The 26,003-nt window shown below is 39.5% G+C and overlaps 2 protein-coding genes across 2 annotated transcripts in view; one reads left to right on the top strand and one right to left on the bottom strand.

Moving 5' to 3' along the window:
- Positions 1-12,611, top strand: part of LOC146615897 (axonemal central pair apparatus protein HYDIN-like) — a 48,215-nt gene extending 35,604 nt beyond the window's left edge. The window contains exons 70-92 of the mRNA XM_085374035.1: positions 115-339; positions 434-594; positions 871-965; positions 1,123-1,342; positions 1,471-1,671; positions 1,750-1,876; positions 2,296-2,461; positions 2,979-3,126; positions 3,239-3,446; positions 3,543-3,764; positions 4,673-4,842; positions 6,056-6,254; positions 6,960-7,112; positions 7,195-7,365; positions 7,592-7,701; positions 7,833-8,055; positions 8,857-9,066; positions 9,187-9,350; positions 10,684-10,834; positions 10,915-11,145; positions 11,272-11,496; positions 11,706-11,987; positions 12,402-12,611. Of these exons, the coding sequence (XP_085230161.1) occupies positions 115-339; positions 434-594; positions 871-965; positions 1,123-1,342; positions 1,471-1,671; positions 1,750-1,876; positions 2,296-2,461; positions 2,979-3,126; positions 3,239-3,446; positions 3,543-3,764; positions 4,673-4,842; positions 6,056-6,254; positions 6,960-7,112; positions 7,195-7,365; positions 7,592-7,701; positions 7,833-8,055; positions 8,857-9,066; positions 9,187-9,350; positions 10,684-10,834; positions 10,915-11,145; positions 11,272-11,496; positions 11,706-11,987; positions 12,402-12,611 (4,272 nt within the window). The remainder of the gene's footprint in view (positions 1-114; positions 340-433; positions 595-870; positions 966-1,122; positions 1,343-1,470; positions 1,672-1,749; positions 1,877-2,295; positions 2,462-2,978; positions 3,127-3,238; positions 3,447-3,542; positions 3,765-4,672; positions 4,843-6,055; positions 6,255-6,959; positions 7,113-7,194; positions 7,366-7,591; positions 7,702-7,832; positions 8,056-8,856; positions 9,067-9,186; positions 9,351-10,683; positions 10,835-10,914; positions 11,146-11,271; positions 11,497-11,705; positions 11,988-12,401) is intronic.
- Positions 12,612-13,988: 1,377 nt separating this feature from the next.
- On the bottom strand, positions 13,989-20,967 carry LOC146615896 (uncharacterized). The gene is made up of 5 exons (XM_085374268.1): positions 20,781-20,967; positions 20,070-20,226; positions 17,392-17,509; positions 14,800-14,903; positions 13,989-14,136 (listed from the first exon to the last, which is right to left on the bottom strand). Exons 1-5 carry the CDS (start codon positions 20,965-20,967, stop codon positions 13,989-13,991), a joined length of 714 nt encoding a protein of 237 aa, XP_085230394.1.
- Positions 20,968-26,003: the final 5,036 nt, after the last annotated feature.

Raw genomic sequence — 26,003 nt, 5'->3', positions numbered from 1 at the left:
TATTTCTGAACACACGCAGTTCCTTTCCTAAGACACTGATTGTAGTAATTTTACATTTTCTCTTGCTTGTTTTACTGCCAGCTCAGGAAAACATTTAGCTGCTTGTTGTTACAGGTGGGACACCTTCATGCTGGTTGCTCTAAGGAAGTGATTGTCACATTTAGCTCCAGCAAGGCAGTGACTCTGTCTCAGCTGCAAATGAGATGTAAAGTTTGCCAGGTGGAGTTCCAGCAGCCTGTAGAGGAGGTAGCTGACTGGGATGACCGACACAAGATGGTACACTGGCTGAGTTCTTCAGAGAAAGCTTCAGATGCATCCAAACAGGCTGTAAAGGACAAGGTACATGTGGGCCCTAGCTTATTGTGTTAGAGAGACAAGTGGTGTCAAATGCTGTATAAGGAGACAAGTTAATAAATCACATTCTTTTATCCAGGTGATAAGAACAGATCCTGAGCCTTGCTGCTCTGTGGTCGACGGCTCTCAGGTGGAGCTTGAATTACGCATCAGTGCTGTCTGCGACTATGTGAAGTTAAGCTGCAGCACAGACATCATCCTCTTTGAGAACACCATGCTTTTCCAAACCAGGCTGCAGCAGTAAGTCAGGTTTTGTGTACAACATATTCCAAGTCATCAAACCTAATAATATATAACATGGTATTCTTGTGAAACATTATTTGGGGTTTCTTATTCATCAGATAGAAATGAAAATACTAAAGATCAAAAAGATAGCCACTAAAGGCTTATATGTGATGTATATCTAACATTACATTGCTCAACAGTGGGCACCATAAATGTAAATTCAAAAATATGTCTTTCTTTCTGAGTATTTCTGAGTGTTACTTTTTTTGTTGTCTGCACACACGCACGTAGACTGCAGGTTGTGAATGAGGGAAGTTTGAAGGTGGAATTCTCCTGGGAAGTTCTCATGGATCCAAGCAGCAATATTGTCAGCTGTGACCAAGAAGGTACGACAGAAATATTATATCATCAATATTATTGGGTCAACTTGTCATTGTTGGATTTGATCCTGAAAATAAGTGCTATTTCTTTCTGTACCTACACGTGAATACTTTAAAACCTGGACTTGACTCTGTGTAAATGTCTACATGTGGTGTTTAACAGAGGGGACCTCGACTTCTCGACCTGGCAGCAGATCAGCAGGATCGCTGACTGAAGCCCGTCCTCTGGCGAACTTGTTGTCACTTCTAATGTTGAACCCTGAGCTTCCTCCTTTCAGCATTGAACCCAGCGTAGGGACCATGAAGCCGGGTGCCAGGCAGAACTTCACTGTTCGCTTTTTACCCCTGCAGGTGTCCACTTTTCAGGGAAAGCTGTTTTGCAGGTAAGGGAAGTGTAACATTTCCATGCAGGTAAACGTTTAACTAGGTATTTTCTTCAAGTTTTTTGAAAATGGCGTCAATGGTTTGGATGCTTTTCTTTCCTTTTTGTGAGTATGCACTTTTCTTCCAGTATTCAGAACTTGCAGGATGGGGAACAGGTCCCGTGTATCTCAGTGTGTGGCCGCAGCCTTTTGCCCCAATTCCACTTTGACCTGGAAGATTCAGACTACATCAGTGGGAACCGTCGTAACTCTGAATTCAGTGGCCCTCTGGACCCAAACACCAGAATTTTGGAGATTCATGCCATTGGTTTGTCTGTACCATCAACAAGGTAATAGCAAGTAAGGTTAGAACTTCTATCTCTGTCAGTGTAACCCGGGATGTTTCATGCTCTCGGTTGACTCTTTAGGTCTTTTAGTGTGGTGAACCCAACCAGTAAGCCCTACTCATTCAAATGGAGGTGTGAGGACAAAAGTAGGAGCCATTTCCACTGTCTCGTTCCATCTGGTGTCATTCCCCCTGGGAACAAAGCAGAAGTAAGAATAGACAGAGTGCACCCCACATAACAGTGATGGTCTTTTCGTCGTAAAGTATCTCACAGAGTGTACTACCTCATTCCCATCTTGATCTCATTTTCTCCATTAGTCAGTCTTGGGTTCTCTTCTTTTACCTTTATCTGTCTTTATTCATCTCACTCACTCCATGTGTTTTTCTTGAACTAACAGTATATAGCATTATGACCACCTGCCTGATATCTAGCCCCCCCACCCCCACCACCACCACCACCTCTCTTTTGCCATGAAAATACCAAATAACTGTGATGCACTGGGTATTCTGATACCTTTCTATCAGAACCACCATTAACGTTTTTGGCAATTTGAGCTCCAGTAACTTGTATGTTTTCATGAATGAGTCTTGGCCACCCCTGAACCTGCTTTGTCTGCTTTGTTTGTAGGTGTGTTTTGAGTATGTTGCCGAGCAGCTGGATGCAGTGGAGTCCTTCTGGACCTTCATTGTTGACACTCTCTCGCTATCTGTTCCCTTCCTATGTGTGGGCACTGCTAGAGAACCAATCACCTATCTCGACAGACCTCACTTTGACTTTGGGGAACTGCTTCTTGGTAATTCAGTTTTAATATATACAAAAGCAAACGTTCAAATAATCCCTTATACTCATACTTTGTGCGTATTTGCTTCTTTTGATGGTAAAATTAGATGATTTTTTGTCTTTAACTGGCTTGGCTAATGAAATGCAACAAAGAATACATGTCATTCAATTGAGCTTAGATTTACAGCAAGTGTGATGATGTCCTGCTCTGCCAACTCAGTCCCTGCCTGCATCAGCTGATGGCTCTACCAATGCCCTTCCACAAATCCAGTTGGCAGCTCTCACACAGGGCATGCTACCTAAGTTTCTTTAGCCTGCCTACGGTTGATGTGCATCTGCAAGCTGCTTTGCAACCCACTTCCAACACAGCTCCTCTTTCAGTTTATGCCTTAAGATTAGTAAATATACTGTCTCTAATGATATCTTGGTGTTAATGGCAGATGTGTTGCCACAATAGGTGTTTCTAAGAATAAATTAATCTATCACATTCTGATACAGATTACTTTGAATTTTTCCATGTACTCTTAAAGGACAAAAAGTGGAACAGGCAGTTAATTTTGTGAGTGAAGAGGAAGAGCCCTTCCATTTCTCTGTGGTTCCTTCATCTCTTTTCTGTGAAGACCAGCAATCGAGGCTCATATTGGAGCCCATGACTGGCACAGTGGCACCCAAAAACAGGTTAATGACATTATAATCTTAATGAGATAGCGATGAAATATGCTCCCCAATGGCATGTTATAGAAAGTCCAAGAGAAAACTGCATCAGATAATTGTAAACTGTTTTGTGCAGGTTGCCATTATTGGTGTCGTTCACACCTTCCTGTGAAGGTTATGTGAGTTTCAAAGTGGTTCTGAGGGTGAAGAAGAAGTCAGAGCCACTCACACTGATCATTAAGGCTGATTGTTTCACCCTGAGCACTTCTGTACAAGTTGAGAAGCCAGAGGGGGGCCTCAAAATGATTGCCCCCAACCACCAAGAAACTCTGGACTTTGGGGAGGTGAGATGATACAGACAAAAATATTCATATGTATATATGTACAGTCACCTTCCTTTACATGACAACTTAGAGCTTCCTGTGTGTCTTTCTGTACAGGTGGGGATTTCAGAGCAATCCACTTTTACTTTTCTGGTGTCCAATCTGTCAAGATTCATCCTGGAAGTGAACTTTGAACTAACGGGTCCCAAAGCACTGCAACAGCACTTAGTCACAAAAACACAAAATGCTGCCATCGATGCTGGGAAGCAGCTGCAGTCTTCACTGTGTTTTTCCCCCCAGTGCATTTGCAACCTCAAAGACGTCAAACTAAATATCAAGGTAATAGGCTGGTGTGGATTTTTACAGAAGTAACATGCTTTAAAGGATCATCGAGGCTTTTAAGACTAAAGGAAAACATCATGCTTGTAGTTCTCTTTTAAGAAAAGCTCATGTACATGTAGGCAGTTTGGCTGAAGTTATCATTTTCATTAGCAGTTATTGTTATACCATAAAAATAGATCATCTTTTAGAACTAAGTCTGTCTATCTGAGTATTGTGTGATGTTTTTTTTGTTTCCTTGCTGACAGTTTAACCAAAAAGCATTTCCAGTGGAAATGGGCTGACATATCCTGAGCATAACCATGTATAATGTGGCTTTGTAGCTTATCAAGGTCGTGCTAAAACATTTTTTGACAGATTTTCGAGCGCCGTGTACTACATAAAATTGGTTTGAGGTCTGTGAGCACAACCAGAATACATAAGGCGCACAGGATTATAAGGAGCACTGTCCATTTTTCAGACAATCAAAGGATTTTAAGAGCGACTTATTTTCCGAAAAACACGGTAATAACGACGGCCCGCTTGCATGCCCTACCAAAAAATGTGCTTTGGTGTGTATCTGACGGATGAAAGCCAAACCAGTTCCACACCACTGAAGTTGCACCATTTTTACAAACCAATTCTGGTTCATCTGTTTCATTCGACGATCCTCTTTCGCCTTCTCATTCTCCTTCGCCGCCATGCTTTTTCTGCCATGTGCGTATGAAAACAAAGGCACTGCGCATGTGCGTTTTACCCATATTCTATCGCGACATTTTATTTTCTTATCATTGCCTAACACTATACCGGTATTACCGTGAACGGTATGATATGGCCCAGCCTTAGGTGTGAAAGATAATAATTATTGAGTTTTGCTTTCTGGGCATTTCCCTTTCTGATGTAAATTTCTTCTTGATTCATCTCATCAGGTGAAACGTGGGCCAACATTTGCCTTTGATATAAAAGGCAAGGCTGTATCACCCAGTCTCGAATTCTCCTCTACCAAGCTTAACTTCGGGAAGTGCTTGTTGTACTGTCGTGGTATGGAACCGGCAACTCAGACCCTAGTGTTAAGGAACAACGGCAAGAGGGACATCAGGTGTGTTTAAGTCTCCGAACCATAAGCATGATTTTTTTTATGAACTATTGGATTAGAGTTCTCATATTTATTAATATAATATAATATGTAATATTAATATTATATTAACACATAATGTTTTGCTGCAAATATCATCAAAGCAGAACAGATTTATTTTAAAATGTAAGGTAACTGACATTTGATATTTCTTATCTCTAAACTAGTTTTCTGGATTTATGGTAACTTAATGTTAAACAGTTGTTGTCGTAGTTTGAATTCCAGTTTTTCTAGGATTCAAGGTTCTTCAAACATTTAAAAGATGTTACTGGTTTTACTCTTATCTGGCTCGTTGGCTGGTCCTCTCCTGGCCAACTCTGCATGAAGAGGGAAGAAGAGGGAGACACTGCTGTAACTTTGCATGAAGCAGATCTTTAATTCTTTTCATATAGGGTAGCAACATGACAATATCAGTTACACTCAAACATGCACATTCTAAACACTTTACAGTTGATTACAGTAACTTAATGACTGTGTCAGCCGTTCATGGTGGTTGCAGCTCACTGTCACATAATCTTGTCCCAGGCTTCCTACAACAGGAAGTAACATCACACAGAAGGTCCAGAAACAAGAGGATCATTTAGAGCCTGATTGATAAATTGCTTTTAATTCAATTTAGAATTTTTACTCAGCATTTTTTCAGTGTCGCAGTTTAAAAATACGCTTTTTTTAAACTGCTGCAGCAAACCATGGATTACTCATTTACATTCTGCTCGAATCAGCCAGTTGTTGTATTTGTTCAGTTTATATGTTGCCACTGGGAAACTGCAGATTTTGATGTTGCATAGTTTATTTCTGTTTGACAAACTTTGCAAAATCAACACTCAGAACATCGTAAAAGGATGTTTCTCCTGCCTCTTCTTTACTTTTTAATTTGTGTTTATCATTTGTCACAAATACTAGCATATCGCTAATATCGCTGATAGTGACGCCACCAATATATCACTCAGGCTCTAGTATCATTCAGATTTTTGTTTTTTTGTGTCAGGTAACTCTGAGAACAGCACGTTGCTGTGTAGATAAACAAAAATTTGACTCACAGAATCTGATCCTTCAAATCTTGTGCTTTCAGCAGGATGCCTCAGTTCTGTTTCTCTCCACCACTCAGTTGTTACTATAATCAGAATAAATGAGATTTTGAGAGTCTAAAATTAGATTCCTGTCTTCTGCTCCTCAGCATCCAGTGCCAGTTCAAGAACACTGCTTTCTTGGAGATGGACTTCCATGCAGATATTTTGTCACCTGCTGGTGTAAAAGAGATACCATTCACCTTTTATCCTCGTGAGCCATGTCAGTATCACGAGAAGCTCACCTTCATCTTAAACAGCTGTGTCACAAAACAGGTGGAGATACTGGGGCAGGGCATCGAGATGAAGGTGAGAATCACTGTGCATGTGGTGGACTCAACAACTATATTTAGGTTTTTCGTCAAAATACGACTTCGTCGTAAAAAAAAAAAAAGATAATAATTAAAATGATATTTAAAATAATAAAATTAGCACAAAGAGCAACAATAATAATAAAAGAGTATAAAATGATAATTAGAATTACATTTAATACAATAAAATCAGCACATTAGATTAAAACAATAAAATCAGGGTCAGACTGTGTCATAAGCCAAGGAGTAAAAATGGGTTTTAAAAGTGGACAGTGAAGAGGCCTCTCCAATGTGCTGGGGCAGATTGTTCCACAGATTAGGAGCAGCAATAGAGAAGGCCCTGTCCCTTCTGAGCTTTCTCTTGTACCTGGGTACCTCCAGGAGCAGCTTGTCAGCCTACACCTAGAACATAGATTGAATACCCACCTCACAGTGGTTATCGATGGATTAAAAGGCATCTTTTAGATCTAATATAGGCTTATATCAATATAGCATTTAACTGTATTATGTGTTTGAAAAAAGCAACTTGAACACATGTAAGATTTATAAAATCAAGCTACATATTTAATAATTTTATTGATATCAGATTTCCAAACACCTGGATCCAATGTGAAGATGTTCTGATGTCCACTGGCTTCATAATTTGACCATAAAATGTATCAAAATCAGTATGTTTTTAATATCATATCCTGACTTTTTGTAGCTGGAAGTTGAGCATCCAAGGCAGAAGAAGATGAAATTGGGACCTCTGAAACTGGGTCAGAAGATGAAAAAACAGGTGGTTCTAGTAAACCGCAGCAGTATCGACCTTTCTTGCACCCTAATGCTCAGCACAGATACACCAATTGATCAAAAGGTATGCAGACAGACAACACAGGCAAAAATATGCATAAACAGCAGTCCACTCGAGCAGCACTTCATGTCACCCTCTCTCCCAGGATCTGTGTGTCAGTCCAGAAGGTGAGCTGAAGCTGAAGTCTAGTGGCGGGTCATGTAATGTTCGGATCCATTTCTCACCTCATCAGTGCATTCGTCCCTTCGTTGCTGAGCTGCAGGCAAAGTGTTTAGGCTTGATCCAACCCCTGCTGACCATCCAAGGCTCTTGCCAGGTACATAAATTTCACTGTGAAACAGATAATCTGTTTCTTTATGTGTCTTGATCAGCATCAGCTTCTAGGAGTAAATTGTCACATAAAATATTTTTTAATAAACCTTTCCTTCAGACTTCCTTTAAAAAAGTTCTGAATATAGACTGTATTACTAATATGAATTAAACTGAATGCCATGATCTTATAACAACGATTACCGTTAACATAATTCACAAAAAACTACCAGGGTGTTGAAGTTCAGCTGGACCAGGACTGCCTTTCCTTTGGAGCTGTGGTCCAGCACTGCCAGGTCAAGAAGAAGATTGTCATGACGAATACTGGCGACAGTAGTGCCAGGTAAGGTTAGACGCTACCAGCAAACAAATCTCCACACAGACACACAGTATTGTATTATTGCAATCAGGTGTCACATGCACAGGATTATATCCTCCTATTTGCTTTTTACTTTTCAATCCACCTTCTTACAGGTTTAACTGGAAAACAGAGGATTTTCCTGCAGAGTTGTCCATTGTGCCATTAAAAGGATTTATCAACCCAGGGATGGAAGTTTCCTTTCAAGTGACGTTTGCCCCTGTGGAGCTGCGTAACGACACAAGATATGAGAATCTGTCCTGCTTTGTGGAGGGTTCCTCCTCACCCATCACCTTTACTGTCACTGGCTCCTGCATCGCCACCTCCACCAGCAGAGAGGTTTGACTGAAGCACCTTTTCAGACAAATACAGTGTTGAGTAATATAGTAAACAAACAAAAAAAACCATCTGATTGATCATTGGATAGTTACTTGTTAAGAGCTATTTCAGGTTAACTGAATGCTTTTGAAGACCAGTGAGGATGAGAATGTGTCATATTTACATGATGCATGTATGTGATCTAACTTTTAAAAACCACTGACTTACATGTGTAAGTGATTATTTGTGCTATTGAGTTAAAAGTGAGAGACTTTAATCTTACCTTTCAGTATTCACATGCAGAGCAGCAGTGCTTTATGTATTCAGTAAACTAACGAATTCTGTTTCCATTTAATTATTTTAAATAACCACATGGCATAGTTTCAGGTTTCTAATACAAATCTGCTCACTCACATGGGACAGTGTTTCCAGTAACCAGTCAATAAATTCAATAAATTTGAAACCAGATGATGGCACAATAGTAAAGATGACTGTGAGTGTTTCAGATTGTAGGAATGGTTAGAGGTCAACATCAGGCGATGTGAAACATATATAAGAGTTTTTAAAAAATATTACTTGGCTTCAATGAGCTCTGTAACACTAATGTCTACAAGAAGTCTATCTAGAGATTGAGTTGAAGGTAATCTAATTTTTTACCATGACACAGGAATTAATTTCTCATATCAGCAGATGTAGCTCAGATGTGGGAAGATTATGTTTTGACATCAGAAGTTTAAACTTCACACATCATCTGTTCTTTGTAATGTCAGCGCCTTTGAGCCATCTGTCACTGAACTGTTGCTGCCCTCTCTCTGTGTGCAGGTGGTGAATTTTGTTTGCCCAGTTCGTGGCTCTCACACTCAGACCCTGTCTGTGCTCAACCCCACAAACCAGGGTTACAGCATCGCACCTGTCATTGAGGGTGAGCACTGGAGTGCTGCACTCTCTGTGAACTTCGAGCCCCACCAGAACACGGCATTCACGATCACCTACCGACCTATGACCATGACTACTTCTGGAAAGAAACATCAGGTAGAGGAGCAGTGCCATTTTAGTGGCACTGAGTTAAATATGAAATGCATGTAGATACGATTGATTGATTAAATGGATTTAATCCCTGAAAATTGTACATTTGTCCTTCCTTTTGCACAGGGATCAGTCTTTTTTGCTTTTCCCGATGGGACAGGCATGCTGTACTCCTTGCAGGGAACTGCTGATCCTCCTAAAGCAGAGGACACTATTGTGCACGAGCTGCCGGCAAAAACTAGCCACACCGTGCTGCTCCCTGTGCACAACTGGCTCTCTAGGCAACAGCGGTAAAACACTTAAGACCACATTTACTAATCGGGGTAAAAACGCTGAAAGGTGTGGTTATATTTATGGGGAAATTGCACTGTTTTCTAAGCACAGGCACAGTCAGTTCATTTTAATATGACATGCTGAATCAGCAAGGTTAGCACAAGGTCAAGAGATGATATTCAGCTAATTTACTAACAGGAGAAGTTTGTTAATGGAACCACCAAATATTGTTTATTTATGTGTAATAAAACTTTATTAAGGAAAAAAGTGTTTTTGCAGGTTAATAATGTAATTGCATTGATCAGAACAACCACAAACAACCGCTTCAAACTAACAAACAAATACAAAACATCAAAATAAGAAATGGGCTGCTATTAAAACTTCTCGAGGCATGATTACTGTCAGGATAAGGTCCAAATTCAGCATCATCATCCTTGCATTATCTTTTTTCTTCAGCCATATTTGTTGAAATTCCTGCCACAGAAGCCACAGAATGTTGAAAAGAACCTAATGCCAAAAACTGAAATTTAAGTTTTGTTGCTGCTGATATTGTGTGTCTCCTTTAGTTTGGAGGTCCCAGGTGGCTTGGTATAAGTTTTTATCACATCTTTGTCTGGATTTCCAAATAAAGTGACACGAGTGCAGAAACGTCTCCTAAATCTCTGCAGCAGTAACTGACACATTCAAGTGTAAAAAATAATGTTTTTTTTCTCCTACTTTAAATTGCATGTTGCCATTGTTAAAAATCCATCCATCCATCTTCATCCGCTTTATCCGAGGCCGGGTCGCGGGGGCAGCAGCCTAAGCAAAGAGGCCCAGACCTCCCTCTCCCCAGCCACCTCCTCCAGCTTATCTGGGGGAACACCAAGGCGTTCCCAGGCCAGCCGAGAGATATAATCTCTCCAGCGTGTCCTGGGTCTGCCCCGGGGTCTCCTCCCGGTGGGACATGCCTGGAACACCTCACCCAGGAGGCGCCCAGGGGGCATCCTTGTCAGATGCCCGAACCACCTCAGCTGGCTCCTTTCGATGTGGAGCAGCAGCTGCTCTACTCTGAGCCCCTCCCGGATGGCCGAACTTCTCACCCTATCTCTAAGGGAGAGGCCAGCCACCCTTCGGAGGAAGCTCATTTAAATCATTTGTTAAAAATCTGTTATTAAATATTTAGCAGCAAAATATACCACTGTCTTTACCAGCTATTTTTTTTTATTTTAAATATGTGTATGCTGACCCAGAGATAAAAACTGTAGCTGGGTAAAGTGGAAATCGAAAATTTAAATATTCTAGCACTTTAATAAAAAGTGGAGGGAATGATCTCAGTCATGTCATGAATGTTCTCATCTGTGTTCTCAGGTTCCTTGTGCAGCTAGAGATAGTGAAGCCTGATAAACCAGATGCTACAGTGTCCCTCAGGGGCATCAAGTTCATCGATGTCCCCGCCCATGCTAACAGGGACTATGAAATGTCTTTCTTTACATATACAGAGGGACAGTTTAACACCAAGGTTTGATCAAACATTACACATTTCCAGATCTGAACTGACATTTGTTACCCATCATGACATCCTTTAATCTTTTTCTTCAGGTGACATTCCGTCACCATGAGACAGGTGAGTACTTGTTCTACCTCGTTACCTTCAAAGCCACGTCTCCAGGAGTCCTGTCCACCATAGAGTTAGTGACACCAGTTCGCCGGGCGGCCTCAGCCACCGTTCAAGTAGAGAACCCCCTGACCGCAGCTTCCTGCCTCACCACTGAGTGTAAAAGCCGTGATATCATTGTCCCACCTCAGCACACGGTGCCAGGCCAGTCCAAGGTGAATACTGAATGCGTCTTCCATCATACTTGGAAAACAAACAAACAAACAAACAAAACCCCTAACTGTGTTTCCATAAACAAACTCTAATAGGCACTGTCTGTGAATGTCTGCCTTTCCTTTTAGGGTGTTTTGCCTTTCGAGTACAAGCCTCTGCAAGCAGGCGAGTCTACAGCACGGCTAACTTTGTTCAGCAGTGAGCTGGGCCACTTCCACTATGATCTGCTTCTCAGAGCTCTGCCTCCAGCACCAGAGAAAACCGTGCACTTTAACGCTTTACTGGGCCGCGGCCACACCGTCACTGTAAAGTTTATCAACTATGCCCGCTTCAAAACCACATACTTCTGTAAGGTAAAAACAAAACAAAGAAGAAGAAATAGCCCTCTTCTGTCTTTGTATACGTTCATGCTAGGATGACTTTATATGCATTCAGTGTCAGCCTTCATCACTTCTTAAGACACCTTTTTATGTGTTCTTTATAATTTGTCAACACACAACTCTGTCTGTATCTTTCTGTCAGTTTTAAACAGAAATTTTCTCATGTTGTCTCTCTCCTCCAGACTGATTACCCAGACTTTATCGTGGACAAGAGTGTGAGTGTAACTCCGGGTTTCCACGTGGGCTCAGAGGCCAGTGTGGACGTCTGTTTTGAGCCTTCTCAGCTGGGAGAAGTGAAAGGCCAGCTCAGCCTGTCTTCAGGAGTTGGTGGAGAATACATATTTCCCTTACATGGGTTATGCTTGCCCCCCCAGTCTCAGGGCCCGTTCAGCATTAAAGCTGGTGGGAACATCATCATGCCCTTCAAGAATGTGTTCCTGCAAACCACAGCTTTCTCTTATCTGGTAAAGACCAAGTAGAATTTGTGAAAATGGGCACAGTGAGAAAACCAGACCAAGCAGTGGCGTAAAGCTAAAAATGTCTTATTGACATAACATTAAGTGATTTCCAACATACTAATTCAAACACATCAAAAAAAGTCAATGTTATTAAAAACAGGGATGTTTTACTGAGGAGTATTTACACTGTGTTCACCGTGACACCATGAAACATTAAATTTGGCCTGGAAAAAATGGCAGAATTGTGCAACTCTGTTGTGCAACCCTATGTTTCAACAGATTTGACTCCTGCTTCTCTCTGATACAACTTTCACTTTAGCAATTTTTTTTAGCATTGATAAATGCTTCAGTTTATGTGCTTCACTTAATAGTGCAGCTTATTTTGATTTTATGTAACCTGAACCCTGTTTATGCCTATAGGTTGACAACCACCATTTTATAGTCAAAGGAGGGGGAAGCATCAAATCCAAAGAGATTCAGAACATCCAGGTGTCCTTTGAGGCTCCTCCAGATGGCTCTCCAGGACCGTGGTTTGGCACCTTGACCATCTCCAGTCAGAGCTCTGAGGGCCACAGGAAGCCCTACTCATGGGTCTATTACCTGAAGGGCCACCGCCCCGAGTCATTATAGAAACATGCAAATATAGAAAGACAGAGATGCCAACATGAGTACAATGAAAAAGGCATTGATTGCCAGATTGTACGATGGTCCAGTTGCATATGCTGACAAGTGACTTATCTGAAGCTTTATTAAGATTTTATTGCCAAAATCCAGAATATCTCCTTGTGTAGTGTGTGATTCAAGTAATTAGCTGACAAACCTGTCAATAAATATTTAACAACTGACTGAATAAATTCTGCAAAGAAAACTTGGAGATGCCTGTTACTGCACAAATATTACCACATGGGGGGAATCATGAGTTCATTTGAACAGTATATGTGGTCCATTGATAGGTCCAGTTAGATCACTTGACTTCCTTTTTGTATCATAATGACCCATATGTTAACTTTTCACCTAAGTGAATTCATCCAAACTGGCCTGTTTGCTGTTAGACTCATGGCACATTATGGGGAAACTAGCTATACAGCAGTAACTTTCTTATTACCCAAAGTTAGAGCTATCACATCACACATGGTGAGGAGCTGCAGTGTATATACAAAATTCACTCTTTTTACTTCTTAAGGAAAAACACTTTGATACAACCTTTGTCAGACTGTTCCGGTGGCCCACTCTTCCTCTTTTCATGGTGGAAAGAACAAACTTAATTAATTAAACCAAAGTGCACATAAGATGTGATTTACAGACTTGTGCTTAATCATTTATTAATCATAAACAATCAGCCCAGCTTTACTGCTTGCAACAACAAGCCAGAAAAAAAAAACCCACACAAAACAAAAACGCAATATCCCTGCATTGCAGCAAGTCACATGGTACAGTTCTAGCAAAAAGTTTTGAGAATGACACAAATATTGGTTTTCACAAAGTTTGCTGCTTTTTGTTTTTATGATAGCAATTTGCTTATAATGCAAAACGTTTAGAAGAGTGATCAGATGAATTGAAAAGTCCTTCTTTGCCATGAAAATGAACTTAATCCCAAAAAACCCATTTCCACTGCATTTCATTGCTGCCATAAAAGGACCTGTTGACTGAGGACAATGTCCTGACATCAGTATAACTACTAACATATTGTGACAACTTCTGATTATCCATAAACATATGACTAATATGCGGTGAGCCAGAGAATCTGCTGTAGTTCTGCTTTGGCCACTGGTTCTCTTAAAATGTAAAATTAACTGATATATCAGAAAAGGCAGTCAGCAGTTGGACCTCAGTTCATGTGCTAAATTATGTTTTCTTTTTTTACAACAGGAAGTAAATCTATTTATAAAAGTGAACAGTATATAGCTATAGCTACAACTCAGCACTGCAATGCTTTAGCTAAATAGGTATTCAGAGAGGAATAAAACAAAAATAAAATAATAAATGATAAAGGATCAGGAGTGGGTATTATGGTATTTTTTCACAGACCCACGGCAGAGACTTCCTGCATGAAAGATCATTCCAAGTGCTGTCAGATGTCCTGATATGAGCACAGTCCTCTTCACCCCACCGTGGGTCTCCACCGCCATTATCAGGTTGGTCATCTGCCCAGTACCTGACAGATCAGTGAGCACAATTATTATCTTTGAGAAAATAATTAGTTCTGAAACATTTATAAAAGCAAGAAAAGGATGAAAAGATTTTTATAACATCAAAGATTACAGATGATAAAATAAGTTTCCTGGCTTGATTAATCCACTGAATTTATGGATCTACAAACTCTGTAGCTGTTAAGAACAAATTGCAACAAAATGCAAAACAAAACTTGGTGAAAAAAATAAGCTACTCTGTGTTTTTTGTTTGTTTGTTTGTTTGTTTTTCCCTGTCAGGAGATGATGGTAGTGTTGGCTGGTGTCTCCTATATGTGGTTTTATTTCTGTTATTCATTTTTAACTGTGTGGTTAACACATTTGACTTACACAAATAATATCCCCAGTTTAATTCCAGGAGACAATTAACCAGGTTAAAATCTGTGCTAAATCAAAACCCTGTGTTTTCACCTGCTGTGGTAACCCCATGGGAAATAAGGAAGCAGCTAAAAGTACATTCTTCATTCTAAAATGCTTAGTTAATATCATGTATGACCACCATAAGGCTATCAAAATAAGTCAATTTTTATGATTTTCAGCGATTGACATCTAAGTCTATTAGTGAGTTTATTTGTGAGCAGCATGTATTATAAATATAATTAATATAATCTGCCAAAATGACAGCTTACTTCAGATTAAGAGGAGTTCCGTCTACCCATTTCCATTTTCCCTCTTCTTCTTTATCATGGACACCAATCCAAGTCGGTCTTTTGGTGAGCCTAGTAAGGTACTCCTGTTCAGAAAGAACAAAAACATGAATTCCCATTTGGGAATTTAGTTTATTTAGTTTATACATACATTTTAATGAAATTTGCAGATTGTCTTGGTGGAGTTTAATAAACTCAGCCGTCTGCTCTTTGCTCCCTAAAATATAACACTGGACACTGGAGTAAAATCTCTACCATCTCACACTTATGTTTAATCAGTTATCTGTTTGACGTTTATTCAGCTGTGTGAAAACTTTAATCTCAGCCAAACCAATTTACTCACAAACAAAACACTGAAAAAAGCCAAACAATAACATTTTGAAGTTAACTAAGTGACTTATATATCATGTTTAACCTGAGTAGCGAAAGACCGCAGGGGGTTTGACAACAATGTGCTGGGAGTTCGCTGCTTTGGCCGGCTCTAGTGAGCCATTCATCTCCTCCTTTGGCCAGCTTATTATCCCTGCAGGGTACCTGATAACAGGCAGGGCATAGGTGTTGACAGCCCGGATCTTATTCTTACCTTTCAGCTGACTCCTCGGGACTTGCCTGGTACTTGGTGGTTGCAACTTTCCTAGTGTTCTCCTTATGGTTCCCATTTGCCCTTGAGTACCCCAGCTACAAGTACCTGTTGTTGCCTTCTTGTAGTTTGATCCCTTCAGTTCTACTTTCCCTCTCTTCGTTATCATCCAACTACACTTCTCCAGTCCAAACAACATTCCGATGTCATTGCTGTGTATCCTGGTGGTGTGGATCAGCGAATCTCTGTCACATTCACTCTTGGCATACAGCTTGATGTCATCCACGTAGAGGAGGTGGCTGACGATTGGCCCATTCTGTAGTCAGTATCCGTAGCCAGTCTTGTCAGTGATCTCACTGAGCGGTTTCAGGCCTATGCAGAACAGCAGTGGAGACAGTGCATCTCCTTGGTAGAACCTGCACTTCATGGTGACTTGTGCTATGGGCTTGAAGTTGGCCTCTAATGTATGGGCTCTAGTGTTGTACGCCACATACACATTGAGTTCCTGATGACGGCTCTTAGGGTCCTGTTGATCTTGTATAGTTCTAGGCATTCCAGGAACCCAGGTGTGGGGCATCTATCCAGGCAGCGCACAGGTTGCTGAGCCTAGTCTTGCTGTCTCAGACAACTGCTCGGTCTACCAGTAGCCTCCTTTCTGTGCCCCGCTCATGTAATGAACCATAGCTTACCCACTATGATGCTTGACAAAAGCTTCCATTTGGTACCAAGGCTAGGACCAGTCCCTTCTTGGGGTATTTGGGGATCAGGACTCTCTGGCCTTCAGTCATCCATTCAGAGTGTCTCTCATTGACTCAGTGAACACTCAGCCTCTTCAGCCAGTAGGTGTAGCCATGGTGAAGTCTGGTGCTGTCTAACTCTTCACTGTGATGATTACTAGACCATGTTCAGGGTCTGTGATAATCACTGTGATGGTTAAATCACAGTGATGGGTACTGGACTTCAGGGAGCAGCCCACTTCTCATCAGGGTGTTCTGGTACCTCAACACCTGACGCAGGCCTTGTTAATCCGGTCACGTCCGAGCCTGTATGGCTCCATATTTATCTTTTTTCGCTCATGTCTGTGGTAAGCTATACCATTATACTACACACACACTAGACTTCTTCCACAGTATCCAGAGTGAGATGGAGTAACAGCTGTTTCAGGGTTTAATAATTGCTGGGACATAAAAATATGTATAGTATGTTTGTTTTCTTTGCTGTAAAATGTCATTTTTCATAGTTTTTCTCCTGCTTTGACCCACCCTCTAGTTCTCATCTGAAGATGTATTTGCCAAAACAGCTCAATTGTAGTTAACAATTAAATTTACTATATAATCAATTATAACTGGCTGCAAAATAATTTCATATGTCAATTATTATAGGTCCGTCAGTATTTGGGAGCTGAATCTTCAGCCCTGCTGAAAGCCTAGATGGAAGCTTGTCAAGTAAAAGTGAAGAAAGGAGCATAAACGAGACGCGCAGCATACAGGAGACCGCAAAGCTGAGAGCAGAATTGATCAAATTAGGAGCTAAAATAAAAGACTGAAGTGATAGCTGTTTTTATTTTCAGCAATTTTCCATTTTTAAGGACAAAAGGTTTCAAACTTGTCCACGCCTTAAACCTCATGTGTGTTTAATCTAGTAGTAGCAAATGCGTAAAAATAAGGGATTTATGAGGACACTGAATAAAAAATTGCTTCCTTGAAAACAACATTTACAATTTAGTATTGAATGAAAATAATCTATATACAAAGTGTCTTTGAATGGCAGAGATGCATGTAGCACAGAGCCATTGCTCAGTGTCTGAGCGGCAGAACAGCAGAATCTTAGCTGGAAGCTCACAAAACCATTTCAACAACCACCACACCGCTAAAACTAGACATCTCACAAATTCCAAAAATGCAGGTTTCATCACACTCAGAAGTAATGAATGAGGGGTACGAATATGAATATTCATGTATAAACACAGTAAAACACATACATATGAACTGTACCTGTTCTTTAGCGCGCTCAATAACCACCAGATCTGCTCCTCTGTCTCTGCAGTCCCTTCTGGCTGCATCCCAGGAACCAGAGCTTCCAGAGAGGAGATAGCAGCTATAGCTGAAATTACTCCATCATGCAGGACATTGTATAACTAGAAGAAATTAAAAACAAGTAATATTTCAGTAAGGTTAATGAAAAATATTTAATGAACCTTACAACAATGCTCATTTGATCTGTTTAATTAGATTTATCTATAGTTTATTCACCTCCTGACTTTTATATTTGTTTGCCTGTGTATATTTACTATGGTGACAGTTTTTGTACTTAATCTATTTTAGGGCTGCAACCAATATTTTAATAATCAGTTATTCCATTCAGTAATCAGATAAAAAGTACTTTTTTCTTATTAATGGGCAATAATAAATGTTCAAAAGAAAAAAATCACAAGTCTTTTAAAATGAACTCATCATCAGTTTATATTTTAGAAATTGCTGTTGCAACTCTTTCATGTATTTACAGGCCATATTAAAAAAATTCTTAGATGCAAAAATAAATATATGATGTCAAGTGCAGTAGTGCCCAATGAAATAATACAGCCTAAACTAATCATTCCAAGGTTTTAAACATTATTAGGAGACAAAAAACAAACAAGCAAAAAGTATTTTATCTCCTGGATGAGGTGTTTTTGTGTAAGTGTTTTTGTGCCTGTGTCTGTGTGCTTTAGTTTTCTAGTAAATGTGTTGTTGTAAGCCTTTAGAGGAGCATGTGGGAGTTGCAATGAAGAAACGAGAGCATATCAGTGTTCTGATATTTGCCTTGTGCATTTTTTTACTAGCCTACAAAAGAAAAAAATTGAACAGAGTTTTTTTTTATATTATTTGACTTTAAATCTGAAAATGACGTTATAAAAGCATCTTCTATTCACGTCAGAGTTAGCTAAATACATGATTTTATGTTAGCCTCCCCCCACCTTAATGAAGAGGGTGAGCTCAGGCGGAGTGAAGAAAGCATGTTTGGTCTTGGTTTGTTGCATCCAAAACAGCAGCACTTGTGGCTAAAACTTTACTGGGAACCTGCCAGGAGTCCTTTATGAAGCCAGCTGTTCAACAAACTCCACCATGAAAAAAATTATTTGCAGCTGTTCTCATCTGACTTATTCGGTTTACACAGCAAAAATCTGCAATAAAGCTACATCGGACTAATAAAGGTAATAAAGTTAAAATATGCAGATGAACTGCTAGCTTAGCCTGATAGGATGGTTAGGTAGATTGCTTAAATCATCCTACTAATCTAAGGGTGAATCTAAGGTGGGAGGGGGGGGACATGGGGTGTACTAGAAAATATTTATTTCAAGTTTTTCCAAGCATTATCTTGCATATTTAGATTAATATCAAATATAAATAAATTAGATATTAATTCAGTTGTATTAATATATATAAAAAATACTTTTTTCCTTTTCTTCTATATTGATTATATATTACATATATCTATTATATATCTTTATATTTATTATCACTACATTATATTTCTCATGTTGGGTGATCAGTGTATTACAGCAACCAAAACAAAACCAAAACAACAACAACAACCCATGACTCAATACAATAAATACAGTTTCACAAAAAACACATTTTGAAAAGTTAAATGTTATACTGTGTCAATATCAATATCAATCAATATCAATCATTCCAAATCCAAATTAGAACTTTGGCACAACCATAAACTGTAAATAAAGAAGGGACGTCTCTGAAAAGTGAGGCCAATCCAAAAGTGCTTTAAATGCCTCTCTGAGAATTAGAAGGTGAAATATTGAATTTGATGTGTGCAGAAGAAAACAGTTTTCCATGTCAGACAAATATCTTGAAAGAAAAAAGATTATTATTATTATTATTATTATTATTATTATTATTAATAATAATAATAATAATAATAATAATGAAGGTCTGTGAAGAAGGTCTGTTATTATCAGTCTTCTGCAGGTTAACATCTCACTATTGTTGCTGTCTTTCCCAGAGTAAAAGTAAAAAAATTAAACTGCAATCTACCTAAGTTTTACGCAATATGCAAAATGCAGCTACAGTAACTGCTCCTAACTTCTAATAACTGGGTGAAACTGATAGAAGGTTGTGTTTAGAGACTCAGTGATTTGTGAATCTCTAAACAAACCTGTAGATCAGAAAGTGATGTCTCGGTGAAAAGATGCATCACAACTGAATCAAACATGACCACAGATGAAACAAGTAAAATAACAGTTAAAAAAAGATTTAAAGGATATTGAGATAAAAATAAGAATATGTAGTGTCAGTGTAAGGGCTATCAGCTTCCTTTTCAACTTCCTTAATGAAAATACATTAAGGATACTTGTTGTGGATTCAATCATTTTATAAGTCACTAAACACCATTAAATACATTTCACATATGTGTCGATGAAATACAGCCCTTAAATAATTTTAGTACCATTCAGATTTGTAAATGTAAATTTGTGACAAGCATAAGGTACACTGCTGCACTGCAGCTTTATAGTGACAAGCAGTGATACGGATAATGGTTCATATGATATTTTCCTAATGACTGAAATTTGATTTTAAAAATGTGTTAAGTCAGAAGAAAATGATTACATCATTTGTTTGGAAAATGAATCACTACATTTCCAAGAAAAACCTTTTAGAGACACAACAGCTCACACGAGGACTCACTCTGCTTTTTAAGCTCTTCAGTCTTTTTAGTCAGCAGATCTCGCTCCTCAGTCATGGAAGAAAGTTGGTTACTGACTGCAGAGATGTTTTTATTCAGCAGGTCTCTCTTCTCAGCCTGTGCCGACACATGTTCAGCTGAATTGTGGTCTGAAATAAAAGGAAATAACATTGATGCTTTCATTGATTGAGGCACAAAAGATCTAAATAAAAAATATTTTAAAATTCTGACTGTAATTTGTGAAACATATTAATTATGTAAACCAGTTTTATGCTTGCACAAGTTATTGTTGCTGTGATCTTGTCGTCTTCAAGATAATTTCAAGAGGATCTTGAAATGGAAGAATCAAAAATTCCACATTGCATTCCAAATTTTATTAAAAATTACATACATTAAATTACATTAAAAAATAGCTCTTAATCATTCACATGGTGACTGATGATCAGTAGAACAACTATCCATGAAAAATCCAACTCACAGAAGAAACTAAGTGTGATACATCCAACCAGCAATAAAACAGTGAGCAGGCTCAGGGAGAGAATAACACCCAAATAGAAACTTCTCCTAGAGCTCCTCTGACCTGAAAAGAAGACAAAAAGAAAAACAAACAAACAAACAAAAAAAAAAAAACAAGTTACCCAAACAAATGTTCAGTAGTAATAACAGATGTTATAACCTCCTTGCTCTATCACTTCCCTTTTACCTGTGTAATTTGTTGAAGGTGTTGGGTTGTCAGGTTTAACACATTCATCATTTGCATATATTGGCTCCATTGCATACATGGATTTGGGTTGTTTTGGAGAGCTCAGCTCTGCAGCACAGGATGAGTGAAGTGTGAAAGTCTCACTGGTTTCAGTTGATTCTCCTTTTAAATTCAGAGGAAGTTGCATATTTCAGTGGTTTGTGCAGCTATGCAACCACTGAAACTTGATATGTTCTTAATTAAGCCGTATATACATGTGATAGTCATACGAACTCAAACTGCTTTTCATGGTTGTGTAAAAATATAATTTTGCTTAAGTGTAAGTAAAACAATGTATGAAAATGTGTGTGATTAATTTATTTGTAGAGATTAGTACTAGAAAGCACCGTGAATGCTTAAATTGAGTAGAAAGTTTCAATACAAGTACCAGTTCATTCATCATCAGAAATGGACAAATCGTCTCCATTAAACAGATTTGTAAAGGTCAACTGCTATACAGTCCTGAGGAATAACACCAGAACAACAAATAACACCAAGCAGGTCATGGCTTTTAGATTATGAAAATCAATAAATTACTGCAGACCAAAACTAAAAGGGCAAAATAAGAAGTTCCTCACTAGAGCACCAGTGACAGTGTCACAAACTGAATTACCAAACTCAGAAAATTAATTTAAAAAGACTATAGCAAATAAAGTAAGAGTAGGTTAATTCAACAAGCACCACAGACAGACTCGCGCACACACACACATAACTGAGCATGACCCTCAGTGAAAAAGGTGAAAATCAGCTTTTACTCTTATAATATGGTTAAAAAAAGAAAGTTGTAATTTAGAAACTACTGTGCTATATATTTGTGTGACATGTGTAGCTGTGAAGTATTTGCATAGCATAATTTCTATGACCATTTTTTGTTAGTAATATGTTCTTTCCCTCTCACTGAATGACAATAATATTAATATTTATTATTATTATTATTATTATTATACTGCAGTGCCATACACACACACACACACACACACACACACACACACACACACACACACACACACACAAACAAATGTTTTATGTCATTTTTTATGTGTATGTGGTTTTAAGTTAGTAATTTCCACATTTCTATAGGGCCTGTAGAAACCAAGTTGAACATAAAAGACAATTTACATAAAATAATAAATGATTTTGGCCTGCAATGTATTTAGTATTTTGTACCCTGCCTCTTGAACTATGACAACTAGGATAAGCTAAAGCTCCTGAATTGGATAAGAAGGATTTTAAATGAATTTATTCCTAGGTCTGACAAATGGCAGCCAAAAACTGTAGTGTCTTTCTCCACTCTTAGTTGACTTTCTTACACAATAAAGCCAGCACTGACTACCGTGTGCAAAATGTTCTGCAATGTAATAGTTCTGCAATGTAAAACTAAAAATTTAGAAGAATAAGGAAGTATTACTGCTGTGGTCTTACCACTGTAAAATGGTTCACAAGACTTGTGCAACGGGCATTGTTGCACATGTCCAGAACACGTGTCCAGAACACACGAGTCCAGAACAGAAGTCAAACTTTTTTCTGTTCAGTTTTGAAGGAGACAATTCTTTATTTCCACAAAGATACAGAGCCCTGCAAGGGACATTGGAGAAAAAAATATGAAGATGTACTTTGCGAGATCCCGCAAAAGTTTTGAGTTCATGCACCTCCAGGTCAGAATTGAAAACTTAGAAACAACCACAGCGATGGAGGCCACACACCCATGTGAGAGATTCATAGATTTTTATTTTGAGCTTGGACTAAATTATAAAAACATTAACATGGTGCTTGGCAGTAGACCCAGCATGCATGTGTGAGTGAGAGATAAAGGGAACGTAGGAAGTGATAGAGGGGGAGTAGATAAAGTATAGTGACAGATGAGAGCAGGGCCAGGTTGAGGGAATGGAGAGGCTTGCAGGAAGACAGACAAGAGAGGGAGAAGAGGTGGAGAGGAGCAGGGAGTAAATGAAATGAAAACTGTGTAAATACCATAATTTAGGCTACTATTTTTTTTAGGTAGGCATGTATGCACATTTGTTAAATTTATGTATTCTTTTTAACAGGATCAGCTGGATGACACTGCACAGGTTTGGAATACACACTCCATCATGCCATCTAAAAACATCAATATCCCCAGTGGTCGGCCTAATCTAATGCATTACCTGAGCTCTATGGACAAGAGACTTCCTTTGCCCCACTGAAGAACATGTTGAACTGTATAAAAACGAGTGTGTTTTTTCAACTGACCAAACTATGTGATCCAGATGTATATGAACTGTGCAATAGCCTTAAAACTGAGTCCCATCTAACTACAGCAACAGACCCATATCAGGCTGTGAACTTGTACATGGATCTAAGAGAGACATGCCATGGGTGTGGAGAAGCAATCCATTACATACTGACCTTGTGAGCAATTGTTTCAATGGCAGGCTGCATGTTGTTCTTAGGTGGTAGAAAGTGGGAACCCATCCTTGTAAAGTGGTCAATAGGGATGGGTATTGATAAGATTTTCACGATTCCGATTCCATTTTCGATTCTGTTTAACGATTCGATTCTTTATCGATTCTCTTATCGATTCTTTTAAAAAAAAGGAGAACCCTAAGGTCGATTAGCTTAGAACTTTGTTTTATATCTTCTCTTTAAACAGAATAGAAATTTAGGAGTAACATGGCCTTACAAACCCAACAGTGAGATCTCAAGAGATCCACAGCCTATGGCTCTTTAATGGGGTGTCACAGGGTCCCCAGGAAAAAAAACCTGTAGTGATCCTGTATGTGTCAGGATTGTGTCAGGTAACTGAGATTGCCCACCCCTGGTCTAGAGCCCTGGTTTCAATGTTGGACTCTCTTACCTCCTGTGTGCGTCACGTCACCTCTGGGGAGACTGGCGGTAATCGCATCTTGCATGCAAGCTCTCCATCCCTGGAGGGAGCCCGGGCTGCTGCATCAGGGGTCTTGGATAAAAAGGTGGTGTCCACAGATGCTTCCCTAGGGGAGTGGGGAACGCTGTGTGAGGGGGCATCAGTAAGAGGGATCTGGACCCAGTGTTGGGTAAGTTACTTTTAAAAAGTAATTAATTACTAATTACTAATTACTTAGTCAATATTGTATTTAAAATACTTATCTAATTACTGCGTCAGAAAAGTAACTTAATTACTCAGTAAGTAATTTAACTAAATACTTCTTAAAATCCCTAAAAACCTTGAGTAGGCAAACAATAGAAATTAAACTCTTTAAATAATAAATACTATTTTTTTTAAAGACGGAGACTCTACAGTACGCAGCGGTAGCATCTCTTCCACAATGTAGCCTGCAATCATTTTTTAAGCTCACCTTTCTGTGCTGCTGAAGTAAAATCAAGTTTTACCTGCTTAGGAGGAGTTGCTGCGGTGTTATCCATGGATGATGAACAAGAATAACTCAGAAGTGTCTATGCACTCGTGTCAGGCGCTTCAGTAGATTACTCGTGCTATTAACAGCAGCCGATAGTTTTTTCTTCCCAGGACATAGCTTACATATTACTGTAATATTCTTGTCTGCTTGTTTCAGAAAAGTGAAGAGATGGGAATATGTCCATTTCAAAAAACAGCCACTCGCTTCAGCCGAGTCCGACATCTTCCGCTTTAGAATAAGACTATGCAGCAAACTGGTGCGAAATGACGTGCACCTGCACTACAGCGATGTTAAAGCGGCAGAGTTTACTTCTACGTTTAGAAGATAAATTATTGAAATTAAGTAATGATATTCAGCGAGTTTAATTATTTTACAATGTAACGCAAGTACATTGTAAGTAACTGTAATTAAAATACCTAAAAATGAACAATAATTAGTTACTCTACTTTTTCAGTGGAAAAGTAATTTAATTACAGTAACGCGTTACTTAGTAACGCATTACACCCAACACTGTCTGGACCACACCCCAGAGAGAAGGTCTCTGACCAATTTCAGTATATCGTGTTGCATAATTCACCAGAACTCATGCAAAGTGACATTCACATGCACTCTGGTGAAATGTCCTGATGAGGCTCATACCAATGCACTCAAACGGGACCTCCATTGTCAGTAATGGTGCTTTTGGAATGGCGGCTGGTTAACCAGCTGACACTCTGGGCAGGATGCGCACCATTGGCGCACATCTGCCTAGATGCTCAGCCAATAAAATCTGTCCATTATTTGCTCGAGAGTTTTGTCATATTCCGTATGCTCTACCATGGGGTTATAACAAGCCGCCTGTAAAATAAATTCCCGGCGACTTTTAGTCACCAACAACTGGGTGTGTTCCTCTTTTGTGAGAGTGTCACCACTCATTCAATAAAGCCTATCTTTAATCTATACAAAAAGCTGGTCGTTCAGTGCTGTGTCAGGGCGTACCATAAATTTTCATGACTTGGTCAAAGACTGAGCATAGAGTTTCATCAAGAGACTGCTCAAATGGGAAATCACCCATGGAGTGAATCACTGGAGGCCTTGCCATCGCCTCCTCTCCAGAGTCAGTGTCGAAAAGCCTTGCATCACTGCTGAGTGCAGCGCAGACACTATAGTATATGTAGTATATGTACATGTCCATATACTACAAGGTCATGGACGCATCCCCACACAGTGTCCCAAAATGTTATTAAACCCTGGCCAATCTGTCCCCAGAATTATGGGATGTGTCAGGCACAAGCTAACTGCAGCCTTTACATTATGCATTTTCCTCTTATATTTTATTTGCAGTGGCACTATGGGATATTTGTGTATGTCCCCATGTACACACCTAACCTCCACCCACTCTGCCTCCAACAATGCCCCTGACTGAACCAGGGTTTGGTAGACCAGGTACAAGTGTACAGCTTAAGTCCACCATGGCATGGCATATACCCCTATGACATCTTACCGGAAAACTATATGTATCTTCCTGGATGGGGGGGAGCCCCAGCAACGTGGAACACCTGACCTACCTCCATTAGTGGACACTCTCAGAGGAGGTGTCCCGGTTGCACGCGCCTCCAACACTCCTGCCCCGATGTCCATGTGATCCTCGGTCATCCTGTGCAGGACCACCGCAGGGCAAGGAGAAAGAGACGATGGCAGAGAACAAGCACCAGACAGAGTGTCCAGGTTTTCTGAATCTTGCATCTGGTGGTTGCCCTGGTCCTGTAATGCCTCTAGGTGCTTGAGCTGCGTCACCACCTGCTCCAGGTGCATGGCTGCCAGCTCGGCC

Source organism: Diplotaxodon limnothrissa, linkage group LG16, assembly GCF_057381915.1.
Source record: "Diplotaxodon limnothrissa isolate DT_005_m linkage group LG16, D_limnothrissa_male_GT1.1, whole genome shotgun sequence".
NCBI lineage: Eukaryota > Metazoa > Chordata > Actinopteri > Cichliformes > Cichlidae > Diplotaxodon > Diplotaxodon limnothrissa.
The sequence above is the reverse complement of the archived record's forward strand: the minus strand, read 5'-3'. Positions and strand labels throughout refer to the sequence as shown.